General features: G+C 42.0%; 1 protein-coding gene across 4 annotated transcripts in view; it reads right to left on the reverse strand.

Annotated features, from left to right (window-relative positions):
* The window catches only part of PIGN (phosphatidylinositol glycan anchor biosynthesis class N), a 125,358-nt gene that overhangs the window by 19,235 nt on the left and 89,218 nt on the right, over positions 1-16,905 (reverse strand). For all 4 annotated transcript variants that reach the window (XM_068161007.1, XM_068161005.1, XM_068161003.1 and 1 more), the window contains exons 20-26: positions 15,698-15,806; positions 9,694-9,796; positions 6,455-6,557; positions 4,124-4,210; positions 2,575-2,630; positions 2,030-2,105; positions 721-794 (exon numbers count right to left, since the gene is read on the reverse strand). In XM_068161007.1, the coding sequence (XP_068017108.1) occupies positions 721-794; positions 2,030-2,105; positions 2,575-2,630; positions 4,124-4,210; positions 6,455-6,557; positions 9,694-9,796; positions 15,698-15,806 (608 nt within the window). The remainder of the gene's footprint in view (positions 1-720; positions 795-2,029; positions 2,106-2,574; positions 2,631-4,123; positions 4,211-6,454; positions 6,558-9,693; positions 9,797-15,697; positions 15,807-16,905) is intronic.

The following is a 16,905-nucleotide window of genomic DNA, read 5'->3' on the forward strand; positions in this document are numbered from 1 at the left end:
TGGGAGGTGGTCAAGGCCCCATCGCTGGAGGTGTTTAAGACCAGGCTGCATGAGGCGCTGGCCAGCCTGATCTAGTGTGGGGTGTCCCTGCCCATGGCAGGGGGTTTGGAACTAGATGATCCTTGTGGTCCCTTCCAACCCTGACTGACACTATGATAAGTCTTTAGAGATGGGCACTCACGTAGTTTTACTGCAAAACATATGTAATACTGAACACACCTGGGAAGAACTGATCTGCAAGGGAAAGGCATTTAGCCTTTATTATTTTTAGTGCTATTTGTGGTGAGGTCAGTACTACAAAGCTGTAAATTGGTTACATTATAAATGAGTTATTTAAAAAACATATTATGCTTCTAGCAGAGATGCAATATAAAATAAAAATAAGACTTCAAATTCTGCTAATTTTTCTGCATTATCCAGGGCAAAAAAAAACCCTCCTGTGTATTGTCAGCTGAGAATATTAAATATTTGATTGTTTCAAGCAGGCTCAATGCTTCCATTTATCTTCATTTATGACTAAGGAAAGAATTCCCGAGCTGGCAGAAATCAGTGAACAACCCCCCCCACCCCGAAAAAAAAACCAACCCAGTAACAAATCAAAGTAACATTGTGACCTACGTTTTTAAAATAAAAGTAAATAGATTGAGATTTGACAGTTCTGAATTCTTGTAAAATACATTGGAAACCCTTACAAGTGCAGAAATATAGCAGTGACTGTACCTCTTTGAAGACAGCTGTGTTGTGACTTGGATAGCTTCGAAAGCACATGACACCAAAACAAATGGGATTACAACCTGTTTAAAACACAAGCTGCATTGTGGTTTACAGCCATATTCACAAAACAACCTGGCAGGCTGGGGAAACATTTCCCTGGTTTCAACTGGGTACATTACAAAAATAAAATATTGGCAAGAAAGGGTAGAAACTCCTTTTTCAGGAAGTCAGCCTTCCCTCCATCCCCCTTCCTTGGTCATAGTTGAACTGCAGTGAAATAAGCCATGAGGCAATATGGAAAACTGTAATTAAAACACATTAATGGCCCTCACTTCGTCTACCCATTTCAGCACTACTGAGAAATACTTCAAGTAGGCTGGAAGACAGAACTACTCAGATCCAGTATCTCTTGTGACAGGCTGTGGAGCTCCAAGCATAACAGGACAATCTCATCTCAACCACACAAAGGTCTGAATATAGAATCTATTCAGTAAGGCAAGGATCATGCTGTCCCTCCAAGTAAAGTCAAGCAAACATAAACAGCTCAGTAAATTAAGGACAAAAGCAAACAAGTTAGAAACATAAATGTTGCCTTTTGCTCTTTCCCAAGTTGACTTGTAATCCTTAAGTTAGCAGTGGAAACACATTGCTAAAACTCTTGCATCCATAAGGTTTGCATTATTGACTTATGCCCTGCAGTGTAACATGCAGTGTACCTGTAACTTAAGTCACTGGGACAGAAGCAGCAGCAGGAGGGCAGAAGCAGGAAATACTGCCTATTTTAGCAATAACTCAAAAATTCCATTTCTCTCTTTCTGTTTGCCTCTTTACCCCTTTGGCAGATGCTTTACTCAAATATGGGAAATGAGCTCCTACACCTTGCCTTCAAACAGGAAGTGCAATCAAATCTTTGACAGATTACAATAATACAATCCCCCCCCAATTTTAAAATGATAATTTAATCAATGCCTGTATTAATGTACTGTAGACAGAGCTAATAAATAAACCAAGACAAATAAATAAATCCTCAGTGTTTTTGTAGCTATTGTACTCCAGGGAAAGCCTATAATTTTTAACATAAGAATTCCCAACATTTTAAATTCCCATTGTAATATAATAAACTGAGCTAATACACTTAAACTCTGCTTCCCCTCAGCTGCTTCTTTTTGGGAAGCAGAAGGACACATCTCTAGAAACACTACAAAGGCTGAAAGCTTCACATATGGTTAATAAGGCCTCTGAAACTCAAATACTTATGTGTTTGTAAACTGCAAAGTGACAGCTGTGTATGTGATATGTTAGACAGTTTACTAACCTTCAGCACAAGCAAGCCTCCCATCATGAAGGGACTGAACACAGTCAAGAAACAATAGACAGAAGCAGGATCAAAACTAGAGAAACATGAAAGCCACATTACAACCTGTCTTTGAAATAACATTTTCCATTAAACCCCAGAGTATTTAATTACCCCTGCAACACATTCTGCATGTATGCATTTTTAAACAGGACTTCCAACTTTCTATCCTCCTGCTCAAGTACCACATTAGCAGGGAAGGCCTACCTCTTTTCTTTCACAAGTTTTCTCTGCTCCTGGCTTTTGAGGTGCCACGCTTTTGGTGAGCAGTTGACCTTTCTCTGCTCATGCTGCCAACAACTTCTAATGCAAATTGAGAGGACCTCATAATCAACAAGGTCAGACTCTTAGGAAGCATGTTAGAGAGCGTAGAAATAAACTGTTATCATTACTGCACTGGCTACTGCTTTAATTCTGCTGATGTTGCTAAGCAAATTTATATTTAATATGCCAACTGCAGGAAGAAATATCCCATCTTTTGTCTCAAATAAAGGAATGAAGTTTACCTATTAACAGAAGCTATGTTTCCGGTGCCAAAAAAGGCTGTCACTAAGAAGAAAACCTAGATGTAGTTAAGGAAAATAGACCATAGAAATGGCTGCAGTAAAACAAAACCACCACTTTGCCCACTTCATTACAATTTACTTTCAAAATCCTATCATGAAACCAGAAGAAGGTGAACCACTATTGCCGCTTTATACTTCAGTATCAAAACCCAAAGTACTGTCTAGTTCTACCCCAGATATCACACATGACTGTCAATTTAAAAAGACAGGGGATGGCCTGGCTAAGGTTTCAGAGCCTCCCTTAAGGACCCTGCCAGAATGCTGCAACTTGTCTTTTCTGGCCCCTACCTAGATAGGAATATCCCTGGGCCACAATCCCAGCTGTACATTTGAAAACATATATTTGAAGAAAGTAATGCCATATGCATGTATAGTGCACACCAACAGAGGTGGCTTTATTAAGGAGTTGACTATGGAAGGTGCAGTTGGCTCTGAATCAAGACCAAAGGTTCCTCTACACCCTCTCTTCCTACAGGGTTGTTGTCCAAGGGTTATGCTCAGTCTTTCCACTGCAACTTCCATTTTTTACCTTGCTTGGGGAAGGATGACTCTGGCAGCATGAGTTTAGATGAAAGGTTTTTTATAAACCCTACCCTTTTCATCAAGGTACAACACTTGCTGATATATAAGCTCATGACAGATAATTTTCTGCCTCCTGAGCATATTTGGGACCATTGCATCTCACATCTCTTTGGTGAAAGAATGTTTTTAACTGCCTTTTTTTTTTTTGCATCAGGCAGCAAGGATGGCCAGTGACAATGGCTGCTGCTGTCAAGAACTCCCTCTGGTCCTTTCACTCCTGTTGTAGCTCCTGCACTGGATCATTTAAGTCTGTGCATAAACAATTTGCTACCAAATATTCAGCAGTGCGTGCAGTATGTTGAAAGGACTAGGTCAGCACAACTAAAGGAATTATGCTCCCCCAGAGTATCCAATCATTTCAAGTTTAGTAACACAGCAGTCTAAACAGCATAGCACAGTTCTGCCAGTTAAGATTTATAAGAACACATCTGCAATAAAATGAAAAACTACCAGTAGCACATAAGTCTAATCCAAATGCTAAGCATAAGCAATCTGAGTCTTCTCCTGAAGGATCAAGCTATAGGGTTCTTCAGCATATGCTGAGTTTTGGGTTCTATAGAAGAACCTTGAGACAACCTTAGCTAACACAACCCACAGGGTCATATGTGCAATGTGATTGCCCTCCCAGAAAAGGTTTCACACATAACACCACTGTTTCTGCACATTAGCATCTGATTAAAAAAGCCACAACATCTTTTGATGTACCTAGTCTCTGCAAAGGAGACCTGCAAAGTGTCCATTTTTTTCAGTAGCTGAAGAAAATACATTGAAGTGTTTTAGATGAAGACTAAAGTAGTGCTACATTCAAGTGCACATCCAGTGCCTACCAGGCTGCAAATGTTGATTGTGGGGCCTTTTGAAACAAACCCATTTTTTCCCTGGAATGCAGCAACTGGCAAAAGGATACAAAGAAGAAAGACCTGCGGATATCATCTAGGTGAAGCAGTCGAAACTGAGTTATATCTGTGGCACAGGCAAAGTTGAAACCAGCAAGCTGGAAAGAAAGCAGAAGAAATCAATATTGTGTATCAACAAATGTACTTTCATAGAACCAACTTTTTTTTACTGAAATGAAGGAGAAATAAACAGACTTCCCTATCAGCTGCTATTGTGATGAGGACTGCAATTCTTTCCTGTATTTTCATTATACATTAACAACTCTTCCAGAAGGATTGTACAAGTAGGATGATCAAATGAACAGTGGAGCTTCCGCTGTTATCTACACTAAAAATGAACTCCTGTGCCTCCTACTTATCATCATCTTTTTTCACCATAAATATTCCTCCTCCACACACTTCCACTGCTCACATGAGATGTGGATTAAGATTCAAAGAAAGAAAAGACTGCAATTATCCTCAGTTGACTTATGTTGTAAGGGAGAATAATAAAAAACCCTTCATTTCCTTCACCCAGTTCTCAGCACAGTATCACTTGACCTGAAAAGACATTGTCTTAATGGAGTTTAAAAGGTCAATGAACTCCTCACTAGGGAAAAGAAAAAAAATAATAATCAAGTAATAGACATTCCACATTGACAATTTTAATTAAAAATAATCTCACATCATCAGAGAACTGAGCTGGACTCTCTAATAGAAAATTTACTTTGTAGCACATATTAACAGGCGTTCTAGAGATGATTTCTATAGGCTAAAAATGGGAAGCAGGGGTGAGCATTATTGTCACAGAATCACCAAGGCTGGAGGAGACCTCAAAGATCATCAAGTCCAACCTGTCACCACAGACCCCATGACTAAACCATGGCACCAAGTGCCACATCCAATCCCCTCTTGAACAACTCCAGGGATGGTGACTCCACCACCTCCCTGGGCAGCACATTCCAATGGCAAACGACTCTCTCAATGAAGAACTTTCTCCTCACCTGAAACCAAAATTCAAGTGATATACAGGGAGTGACAACAGAAAACGTAATTATATGTCACCTTTGTTCTTTGAATTTGAATTTCATTAAGAAAAGCGTTCATCTTGTTTAATATTGCTTTAACAGAATTTTGTTTTAAAACAAACAGAAAATCATATCAAGATCAGACAGGCAAGCATCTCAGAGACCTTAGCATAGAATCAATAAGGTTGGAAAAGACCTCAGAGATCATCAAGTCCAACCTGTCACCCTTATTACAAGACACAAAAGGTACAGTGCGTTCTAGAGCATAAGAGAAAATACATCCCACAGATGACACTGCTGTGCTAGAAGCCTTCAGCTGCAATCATGGCCTCACACTAAATGTACATTTTTACACTCAGATTCCTTCTCTGTCACTGTAATGGTTTAGCCTGCTCCCCCAACACAAAACTGAGGGTAAAAGTAACACACAAAACTCAGGGTTGAGATAGAGGTAAGAGATTAATATAACGTGACATATCATAATCGCAATGCTAATAATCTAATTGATCTAATAATACAATGCATGATTAATTAGTCTGTTTGCAGAAGAAACACGGTGAAATACACAGGAAAAGAACAGCGTAAAGCAGAAAACCAAAACCAATGCTACTCAACTCAGACCCTTCCTCCACCATGCCTGCAGAAAAGAGCCAACACCCAAGAATCCAGAAGCAGCAACCGGAACAGGAAGCCTCCTGCGTTGCAATAAATCTGAACTTCAAGTCCCATAATATTTCGCTCCAGTAAGCACTTCCATTTTTTGAAGCTGGCATGACTATGGCATGGTATGACAGGTTCAATTCAATCCATGGCAGTCACTTAAGATGCTAAAAACCATGCTCACATTGAAGATGTTAATTATATGTAGCATAAATAAGTTACTTCGATTTTCATTTCTGATACTCAGCCCTGAATTGGCAATGCCTGTTCTCTTTCAAGTTTTAAAACGGTCTTCCTTGCAAGAGAATCACAAAACCAGTATGTCAGGTGCACTTTGGTAACTGCTTTGCCTTTTGAGGTCCCTTTCAGCCCCTAACATTCTTTGATTCTTTGACAAAGAGAGTTTTATAGCCTACAGAATATACCATTAAGTCAAACATTTTCTGCATTCCTAGAAATGGCCCTGAGGTGGATTGTTTTCAGTAATTTAAATCATATCTCTGTCTTAGAAGGTCTCATTTCTGTTTAATGAAACTGAAAAGCATTGTTCTAAGAATACCAGTTTGAATAATTACTATATCCTTACAAGAAAAAAAAAACAAAAGCCCCAAACAAACAACAAAAACCAAAGCCAAGCTGAAAATTAAACAGATCATGGCTATCCAGAGCTGTTACCTTTGGTTTGAGGGAAAGGCCATAGTGCTGCAGTGCTTCTTGCTCCATATTTATCCACACAAACATCACACCAGACAGCACCAGTGGAAACAGAGCTTCATACCTGAAAAGTAACATCATAAACACAGTTAAGAGCAGTCCCTAATGACATGCTTCTTTTTCCTTAACGCAAATAATATATCAAAGACATTGTAGCATTTTGGTTAGGCCGCACCTTGAGTACGGTGTCCAGTTCTGGGCCCCTCAGTTTAAGAAGGACATCGAGACACTTGAACGTGTCCAGAGAAGGGCAACAAGGCTGGGGAGAGGCCTTGAGCACAAGCCCTATGAGGAGAGGCTGAGGGAGTTGGGATTGTTTAGCCTGGAGAAGAGGAGGCTCAGGGGAGACCTCATTGCCCTCTACAACTACCTGAAAGGTGGTTGTAGCTGGGAAGGGGTTGGTCTCTTCTCCCAGGCAACCAGCACCAGAACAAGGGGACACAGTCTCAAGCTGCGCCAGGGGAAGTTTAGGCTCAAGGTGAGGAGAAAGTTCCTCACTGAGAGAGTCATTAGTCATTGGAATGTGCTGCCCAGGGAGGTGGTGGAGTCACCGTCCCTGGAGGTGTTCAAGAGGGGATTGGACATGGCACTTGGTGCCATGGTCTAGTCATGAGGTCTGTGGTGACAGGTTGGACTTGATGATCTTTGAGGTCTCTTCCAACCTTGGTGATACTGTGATACTGTGATTTTCCCTCTTCTGTACTAATTTCTGAGGTGTCCCTACAGTTAGTTGGTTGAAGCTCAAAGCCATACATGAATTTCCCTGAAGTGAAATGCTCTCTTCTTTGCTATCTATCAATCCATTGAAACAGCAGCATCAATTCACCCTCTAATTAATCATTAAGTTCGCTGGAGCATCTCTCCTATGAGGACAGACTGAGGGAGTTGGGGCTGTTCAATCTGCAGAGAGAAGGCTCTGAGGAGACCTTATTGTGGCCTTCCAGTATCTTAAGGGGGCCTACGAGAAAGCTGGTGAGGGACTTTTTAGACTGTCAAGTAATGATAGGACTGGGAGGAATGGAACAAAACTAGAAATGGGTAGATTCAGATAGGATGTTAGGAAGAAGTTCTTCCCCCATGAGGGTGGTGAGACACTGGAAGAGGTTGCCCACGGAGGTGGTAGAAGCCCCATCCCTGGAGTATTTTAAGGCCAGGCTGAATGTGGCTGTGAGCAACCTGATCTAGTGTGGGGTTGGAACTAGATGATCCTCGAGGTCCCTTCCAATTCTATGATTCTAGCTACACTCCCAATCTCAGAAGATTATTTGGCTCACACAACACTGAAACATAGCAAACTATGAGTGAATTTACATGAGAGATTAAAACTCCCAGATAATTTAGGGGTGTAGGCGGTAATTGGAGAGTATTATTTTCTCCTTGCTCTTGACATCTCAAGTGCACTATATGATGCTTCTCAGTTGTTTTCCTTTTTTCCTCTCAGGATGAAAGTGCAATAATGACAATGACTGTGACACTAATACTGACAAGATTCTAGTTTTTTTCCTTTTTATGTTTTTCAAGTACTTGTCAAAATATAAGAAACTCATTGCATTTATTCTTGGTGTTGTTTCTTTTGGGCCACGCCACTAGTGTAGCTACAAAGCAGTTTCAAACTGGAACGCAAAATCTTGAACATGTATTTCTGCTTTAATTATCAGAATGACAAGCAGCTAAACATGAAGACAGCAACAGCTGGGTTGTCACTAACAGATGTGTATCACAGTATCACCAAGGTTGGAAGAGACCTCAAAGATCATGGAGTCCAACCTGTCACCACAGACCTCATGATTAGACCATGGCACCAAGTGCAACGTCCAATCCCCTCTTGAACACCTCCAGGGATGGTGACTCCACCACCTCTCTGGGCAGCCCATTCCAATGGTGAACGACTCAGTGAAGAACTTTCTCCTCACCTCGAGCCTAAAGTGACTACAGTCCTCACCATGATCCATACCTGCCTACAAATTCAATGTTTTTAATTGAGTCAGTGAAGACTAGTTGTATGCAATCATGCTCTTATCTGGCTTCAATACTTCCATTTCACTACACCTAGAAAGGTGGTGTAATTAGCTAGGTAGTGCACTGGGTTATCATTACATAGTGCAACAGAGTACTGAGGAGAGAGCCACTGGATACTCTGGGCACAGAGTGACTTGTTTTTGCTGTGATTGGTTGTTCAGGGGTTCTGCTTTGTTTTTTATTATTATTATTAGTTGTTTTTTTAAAAAGAAATGTTCAAAATTTGTTGGTCTAATTAAACATTGTAGGGAAAGCAGACAGCTGTCAATATTTAAGGGCCAAAATACAAAGGGAGGGTAGCAGCCTCAGAGAGAACAACATTCATGTTTTATCCAGAAGGCAGGACAGGCTAAGAAGGTTGAGAGTTAAGAGTGTGCATGCAGACAAGAGTAAGATTAGCATAAAAAGAGAAGTGGGCAGAAGAGGAGTCAGGAGAGTTATTTATTTATTTATTTATTAAAGTGAGCTGCTTTATCTAAAATGAGAGTATCCACAAGAGGCATCTGTTGCAAATGTCTGTGGCGAGATAATTTTATTCCACTTAATTTTCCAGAGTAACTATATGCAGAGGATAAGTGGGAGGGGAAAAGCAAAGGATGGTTCCTATACTGCCTATGAATGATGCTCTTACAAGCTACTGCGTTGGGAAAAAAAGTTGGCTGACACTGTGTTTTCTTCAGTTACAAGCTCTGAGGAGCTGTCTTTTGTCCAAAAAGAAATGAGCTCTACTCTTTATGTGGACTAGCATCCCCCTAAAACAAAAATTTACTTCCATGAAAATCTCTCTGAACAAAGTTTTTTCCTCATTGTAGGGCTGCCTGTTGTGTGTCATTTAAGCCACAACTAGACACCAGGGCTGAGCAGCTAGGAGAAAAGAGACTTCCTTTTGTTTGTGAGCAGGAGAGAGGTAAACTAAAATTGTTTGAATGTATTTCCTTCTATCAACTGTTTGGTCTAGCTGAAAGGAATGTCACCAAAACAGTGTTCATAGTACAAGGAGGAAGGTGGAAGTTTCCCTGAAATTTTGTTTAGGAAACTAAAGCAAGGACATAAATTGGGAGGCTACAGCTGAAAGCAAATGTGACATCCTTAACAGAAATGCTTGTGAGATTCTGCAGTTTCACATTTTGCCCTTGATTTTCATATGTAAGATCAATCCAGATGCAGTAAGAATGAAGTACCCTGTGCTGAGGAGCAGGTAGGTGGACATCAGGGAGAGCAATATGCTGAAGAGTCGCTGAAAGAGAAACGTGGGACTCAGTAATGGCAACAGCAGGGAAGAAACTGCAATAAAAAAACAGATCCATCAATCACTACATGCAAAACATTTAGTTCTTGGTAACAAGATAACATTCTTCAAGTTTTGCCACTATGTACAGAAATTCAGTACTGGTCACATAAGCCTTTCTATTTTTGTAAGTTACTTTTGCCAAAGAAAACCCAGTGTTTGAAATGCTCAATATTTATCAAGAGTAATTTTAGTTCCCTATCATTTTACTTTTCTGATGTTCTATGTCACAGCCTTTATAATTTCTCACGAGCTGATGTTAGTAAGTCCTTAAGCTAATGCAGAAGCACTACCTCAAATCCTAGTCAAACTTGACTGTTTAATACACCTGATATACCTGAAGGCTATGCGGCCATTCAGCAAGTCTTGGACAGACTGGAGAGCTGGGCAGAGAGGAACCTAATGAGGTTCGACAAGGATAAGTGCAGAGTCCTGCACCTGGGAAGGAATAATAAACTGCACAGGTTAGGAGGTGATCTGCTAGAGGGCAGCCCTGTGGAGAAGGTCCTGGGAGTCCTGGTGGACAAGCTGTCCATGGGACAGCAATGTTCCCTTGGGGCCAAGAGGGCTAATGGTATCCTGGGGTGCATTAAGAAGAGTGTGTCCAGCACACTGAGGGAGGTTCTCCTCCCACTCTACTCTGCCCTAGTGAGACCACACCTGGAATACTGTGTCCAGTTCTGGGCTACCCAGTTCAAGAGCGACAGGGAGCTACTTGAGAGAGTTCAACAGAAGACCACAAGGATCATGAAGGGACTAGAGCACTGCCTTATGAGGAAAGGCTGAGAGATCTGGGGGCCTTTTAGTCTGGAGAGAAGACTGAGAAGGGATCTAATAAATGTATATAAATATCTGATGGCTGGTTGTCAAGTTTTAAACCAGGAATATTTAAGGTACCACAGAGGACCTATCTGTCATGATTCATGTACCTTGCCTTCAACTTGTAATGCATTTCTCTAATGCAGGCATGGGATCTTAAGAGTTGCATGTTGCTCCTTAGTGCAGTCCCTTGCTCAGCTGCCCAGTCAACCCTGGTTAGAAAGTCTGTGCTGCTTCTAAAATGACTCTTCCTGACAGGAAATTTCTGCAGGTGAGGACAGGGCTGAACAGCTTGCAGTAGGGTAAGGAAAATTGGGAAGATACGAAATAGGCTACTGGATGAGTGAGTAAAGAGGCAGAAAAGAAGAAGAAAAGTGATCAGTGCTTGAAGCAAGGAAAGCACTGCAGTGATTTAATCTCTAAACCTGATTTTTTTTTAAGATGAAAATTGGATGTGTTTATAAAGAAGTGCACTAACAAAATAACACCAGTGTGATTATTCATTGTGGTATAGTGCCCTCAAATTACTGAATCATTCAAAGACTGCATCAACAGTAAGTCATAATTAATAATCACTCTATTAAAGAACAGAAATAAAACTAGAATATATGGGAAGTGCTTTCTTGTGCACAGTATACCTTAGAATCATAGAATCATATAAGGTTGGAAAAGACCTCAGAGATCATCAAGTCTGATCTGTCACCCAACACCTCGTGACTAACTAAATCACGGCTTCAAGTGCATTGGCTTAGTATTTATAGTGAGCATTAAAACAAAATTAAGGCTGTTCCTAAAACCGGTGGGTCAGTATGTTTTCATTTCCAGGGCACTGCTACAATCACAGAATAAGTGACTTTATTTCAAGGATGCTCCAGCCTTTCAGTACCAATTGTGGCTTTCTATACTTAAAGAAGGCCTAATGCAAGGAGGAACTCCAGGGACCACACTGCAAGTCAGTGTCTGGAAAGAAATTCAGGGTGGCAGCTGGCCTCTGTGAATGGCACTCAGCGCATCAGATGTGTATTGCTCTCCAAGTACAATCACAGATTAGAAGAGATAAGTGGTTGGTAGGTGGTAATTAGCCTTTCAGTTCTATCTCTGGTGTGGCACTTCAGATGATGATGATGATGAACAACATCAAAAGACCTGCAGTTTTCTGGCTGACCTACACTAATCTCTGTACGTGTCCACCATACAGTGTTGTGACACCAAATGCCTCAAAATTTGGCAAGTTGCTGTGATAGACTTCCACTGGTTAGAACTTTAAAATATAATATACATTCATCTAAAAATAACTGCTAGCTTGAAGATGGTTCTGAAGAACATGGGAACCAGCTAAATTAACTGTGTGTGTTATTACGTACTGTGCACGAACCATACGGTGTAACAGCTAAAGCCAGCTGCTCATGAGCCTGCAGGAACACACCCATCATTAATTAATTTGCTTGGTTCTCCAAAAAACCACAGTCTTTCTTTAAAACAAATAAATAAATAATCTGGGCCTACATTGTAGGCCTAAGTGCTGGCTGTGGCTGTGCTAGTGACAGGGCATTTCTCTCCAACAGGAGTATCGAGGACATATTTTTTTGATGCCTTAGCTTTTTACCTGCTTAGTTCTGTGTTCAATTATGTAGAGCAACTTTAGCAAGTACATAGAGCTCTTACCTTGTATATCATATTCACTTGAAATGATTACTTCCAGTTTGAAAGACTGCTAAAATATTCAATACTACTGTGGCTAAAAGCAGACTTTTGGGGTATACACAGTTTGCTTCCTTGCTAGTTTTGTTTTTATCATAGAAACATCACCTACAGCAAAGAATTTCTACTATACATTTTCCTCATAATTCTAGACCTCTCTGACTGCCAAAATCATCTGTTTGATGAAAAATGTTTTTTCTCTCACCCTTTCATAGGAAAGATAACCTCTACCCTCAATTCCTGCTTCAATAAGCCAAGCAGGACATCAGTGATTTAATTGACTTTATAGCTGCAAGGAAATCATCCACACAGAGATCCTTAATTAGCTTAGCAGGCAATGAAGAGTTAGGAAAGCATCATGGAAAAGGAAAATGCTCAAAAGAAAACTACAGTACAAAGACAGCATTGCTCACATACACTTTGATCACCATCAGTTCTATTAATTTTGAATCCATTTGCTCAGACAGAAGCAGGATTGCGGAAACTGACAAGATCTGCTTAAAATAAAACAATGTCACCAGTACAGTAGTGTAGAAAACATCCAGCTACTTGCTGGATAATATAGACTATATACCATAATATAGATAAAATATTCTTTAGGCATCACAGGATGTGAGGGGGTTGCAAGGGACCTCAGAAGATCATTGAGTCCAACCCCGCTGCCAAAGCAGGACCATAGAATCTAGCACAGGTCATACAGGAACACATCCAAATGGGTCTTGAAAGTCCCTGGACAAGGAGACTCCACAACCTCTCTGGTAAACCTGTTCCAGTGCCCTGTGACCCTCACAGTGAAGTTCCTCCTCATGTTGAGGTGGAACCTCCTGTGCTGTAGTTTATATCCATTACCCCTTGTCCTATCATAGGGTCAACTGAGAAGAGGCTGTGTCCCCTTCTCTTGAGACCCAGCCCTCAGATATTTATAAACATCTATTAAATCCCCTCTTAGTCTTCTCTTCTCCAAACTATAAAGCCCTAGGTCTCTCAGCCTCTCCTCACAGGGAAGTGCTCCAGTCCCTTCAGTCTTGTAGCCCTCCATTGTACTCTCTCAAGTATATCCCTGTCCCTCTTGAACTGGGGAGCCCAAAACTGGACGCAATATTCCAGGTGTGATCTCACTAGGGCAGAGTAGAGAGGGAGGAGAACCTCCCTCGATCTGCTGGATATATCTGGGAGAAGTCTCATTGTAACTAGCCTCTGCTCATGGAGAGGTGGTCAACTTCCCTGATGTCTGCTGGAAATACAACACAGCAGAGAGGGAGCAGTTCCAGAGGTTCCTAGAATATGTGCCAGCAGACTGCTCTTGTGGCCAAGAAAGCCACTGCCATTTTGGGGTGTATTAGAAGGGGTGTGGTTAGTAGGTTGAGAGAGGTTCTCCTCCCCCTCTATTCTGCCCTGGTGAAGCCTCATCTGGAACATTATGTCCAGTTCTGAGCCCCTCAGTTCAAGAGGGACAGGGAGCTACTAGAGAGCCATAAAGATGATGAAAGGAGTGGAACACCTTCTTTATGAGAAGAGACTGAAGGAGCTGGGGCTCTTCCGCTTGGAGAGGAGGAGACTAAAGAGTGACCTCATTAATGTTTACAAATATGCAAGGGTGAGTGCCAAGAGGATGGAGCCAGGCTCTTCTCGGTGATGCCCAATGACAGGACAAGGGGCAATGGCTGGAAGGCAAGGCTTAGGAAGTTCCATGGAAACAGGAGGAAGAATTATTTCACTGTGAGAGTGATGGAACACTGGAACAGGCTGCCCACAGTGTTGTTGACTCTCCCTCTCTGGAAATATTCAAGACCCATGTGGATGCATTCCTGTGTGATCTGGTATGGGTGACTGTGCGCTGGCCGGGGGGGGGGGGGTTGGACTGGATGATCTTAAGGACCATTCCAGCCCATAACATTCTGTGATCTGACACAGCTGATGATGGAGCCAGCTAGGGAAGGTGCCCTGCTGGACCTGCTGTTCATGAACAGAGAAGGACTTGTGGGTTATGTAAGGGTTGGGAGCTGTCTTGAGTACAAACATCACAAAACCATAAGAGTTTCTAATTGCTGGAGAACAGGGTGGGTCAGCAGAACTGCCACCTTGGACTCCCAGCAGGCAGACTTTGGCCTGGATTGGAGCCTGGTTGACAAAGTCCCTTGAGAGGCAGTCCTGAAAGGTCAAAGAGTCCAGGAAGGCTGGACAATGGTCAAGAAACAGTGCAAGAGCAAAAAAAGGCAGCAAAGATGGTGAAAGGTCTAGAGAACAGGTCTTACGAGGAGCGGCTGAGTGAGCTGGGACTGTAGAGGCTGGAGAAGAGGAGCCTGAGGAGAAACATCATTACTCTCCACAACTATCTAAAAGGGAGTTATAGAGAGATGGAGCTCATCCTCCCTGGAGGTGTTTAAAAAAATACATAAACAAGGGACTTCAGGACATGGTTTAGTGGACATGGTGTTGGGTTGATTGTTGCATTTGATGATCTTAGAATCATTAAGGTTGGAAAGAGCTTCTATGATTGTCCAATTGTTCCATTAAGGTGTTTTCTAATTTCTCATCTTGACTTTTAGCAAAGAGCTGCTATTGAACTTTGCATGGCATATGTTTAGTTCTAGAACAAAGCCCACAATCCAGATCACTCAGCAATAAAAAGCACTTAACATTTTATAATGTAACCCTACAGACATTATTTTAGAGCTGAAATATGAGTGGAATTGTTTTACTGTATTCCTTACCCCAGTGATAATTCCATTTGCTCTGTTTGATCATTCCAAGGTTTTAAATTTTACAGTGGTGAAAACCCCACAGACTGGCAAATTGCTTGTTTCTTTAATAATTAGGTTGTAACAGATAAAAAACATACATATAAACCATAGTGTCATTAGTTCACACCTATTTTACCAGGCAGCTCTGAAAAGCTGTTACGTATCCCAAGGGTCTCTGTCATTACCTGCACCTTCAAGTTTCTTTTGAAACAGAACCCTGCAATAACCTTTCCTCACTTCCCTATGCTTAACTGCATTGCTTGCATAGTATCTCAGTTCACACTCATCTGGATCCCAGTGAAACAAAAAGAGAATTTATACCATAATATCCCTGGAAAGAGTCTTTAACATATTATGAATATTTAAAATAAAAGATAAAGCTACTTCAAAATAAAAGTTGTTTGCACTTTATTACAAATACACAATGGAGTAATATTTTAGAGGAGTTCTTAACACATTCCTCAACAAATCTCTCTCAAGGAAGAACAGTGAACACAAAGAAGAACTAGTAGTAGTCAAATAAAGGAAGATGTGCAAAAGTATGACATTAATACAGCATTGTCACTGCACCCCACCCAATCCCAAACCCCACAAAGTATCAGCATACAAGCTTGGGAGGGAAGATCGTCTTACCTAGAGTCATCCAGCTAATGATTTGATTCAATAAAGGCAACCCTTGTTTGTTCTTAAGACTCTCATGGGTACTGCTCACAACATATGTTGAAAGTGCAATACTCAACGTCTGGAAGGAAGAAATCAGACATAATTAATGTATGGATCTCTGCCAAACCACACCAAATATATAAATCTACTTGGAGTTGCTTAAACATCTCATCTGAATCAACGTGACAACACAAAGTCTGCTATGTAGTAGATATCACAGTATCACAGTATCGCTTAGGTTGGAAAGGACCTCGAGGATCATCGAGTCCAACCTATCAACACAGACCCCATGACTAGACCATGGCACCAAGTGCCACGTCCAATCTCCCCTTGAACGCCTCCAGGGTCGATGACTCAACCACCTCCCTGGGCAACCATTCCAATGCCGAATGACTCGCTCGGTGAAGAACTTCCTCCTCACCTTGAGTCTAAACCTCCCCTGGCGCAGCCTGAGACTGTGTCCCCTTGTTCTGGTGCTGGTTGCCTGGGAGAAGAGGCCAACCCCTTCCTGGCTACAACCACCCTTCAGGTAGTTGTAGAGGGCAATGAGGTCACCCCTGAGCCTCCTCTTCTCCAAGCTAAAAAATCCCAGCTCCCTCAGCCTCTCCTCATAGGGCTTGTGTTCAAGGCCTCTCACCAGCCTTGTTGCCCTTCTCTGGACATGCTCAAGTGTTTCGATGTCCTTCTTAAACTGAGGGGCCCAGAACTGGACACAGGACTCAAGGTGCGGCCTAACCAAAGCAGAGTACAGGGGCACTATGACCTCCCTGCTCCTGCTGGCCACACTATTCCTAATGCAGGCCAGGATGCTATTGGCCCTCCTGGCCACCTGGGCACACTGCTGGCTCATATTCAGGTGGCTGTCGATCAGCACACCCAGGTGCCTCTCTGTTTGGGAGCTCTCCAGCCACTCCGACCCCAGCCTGGAGCTCTGCATGGGATTGCCATAGCCAAAGTGCAGCACTCGGCACTTGGACTTGTTGAATGCCATCCCATTGGACTCTGCCCATCTGTCCAGTCGGTCGAGGTCCCTCTGCAGAGCCTTTCTACCCTCTAACTGACTAACATCTGCCCCTAACTTTGTGTCATCTGCAAACTTGCTGATGACTGACTCTACCCCTTCATCCAGATCATCAATGAAGATGTTGAAGAGGACAGGGCCCAGCACTGATCCCTGG

This window comes from Melanerpes formicivorus, unplaced genomic scaffold, assembly GCF_026170545.1.
Source record: "Melanerpes formicivorus ecotype bairdi unplaced genomic scaffold, bMelFor1.0.p_v2 SCAF_55, whole genome shotgun sequence".
Taxonomy (NCBI): domain Eukaryota; kingdom Metazoa; phylum Chordata; class Aves; order Piciformes; family Picidae; genus Melanerpes; species Melanerpes formicivorus.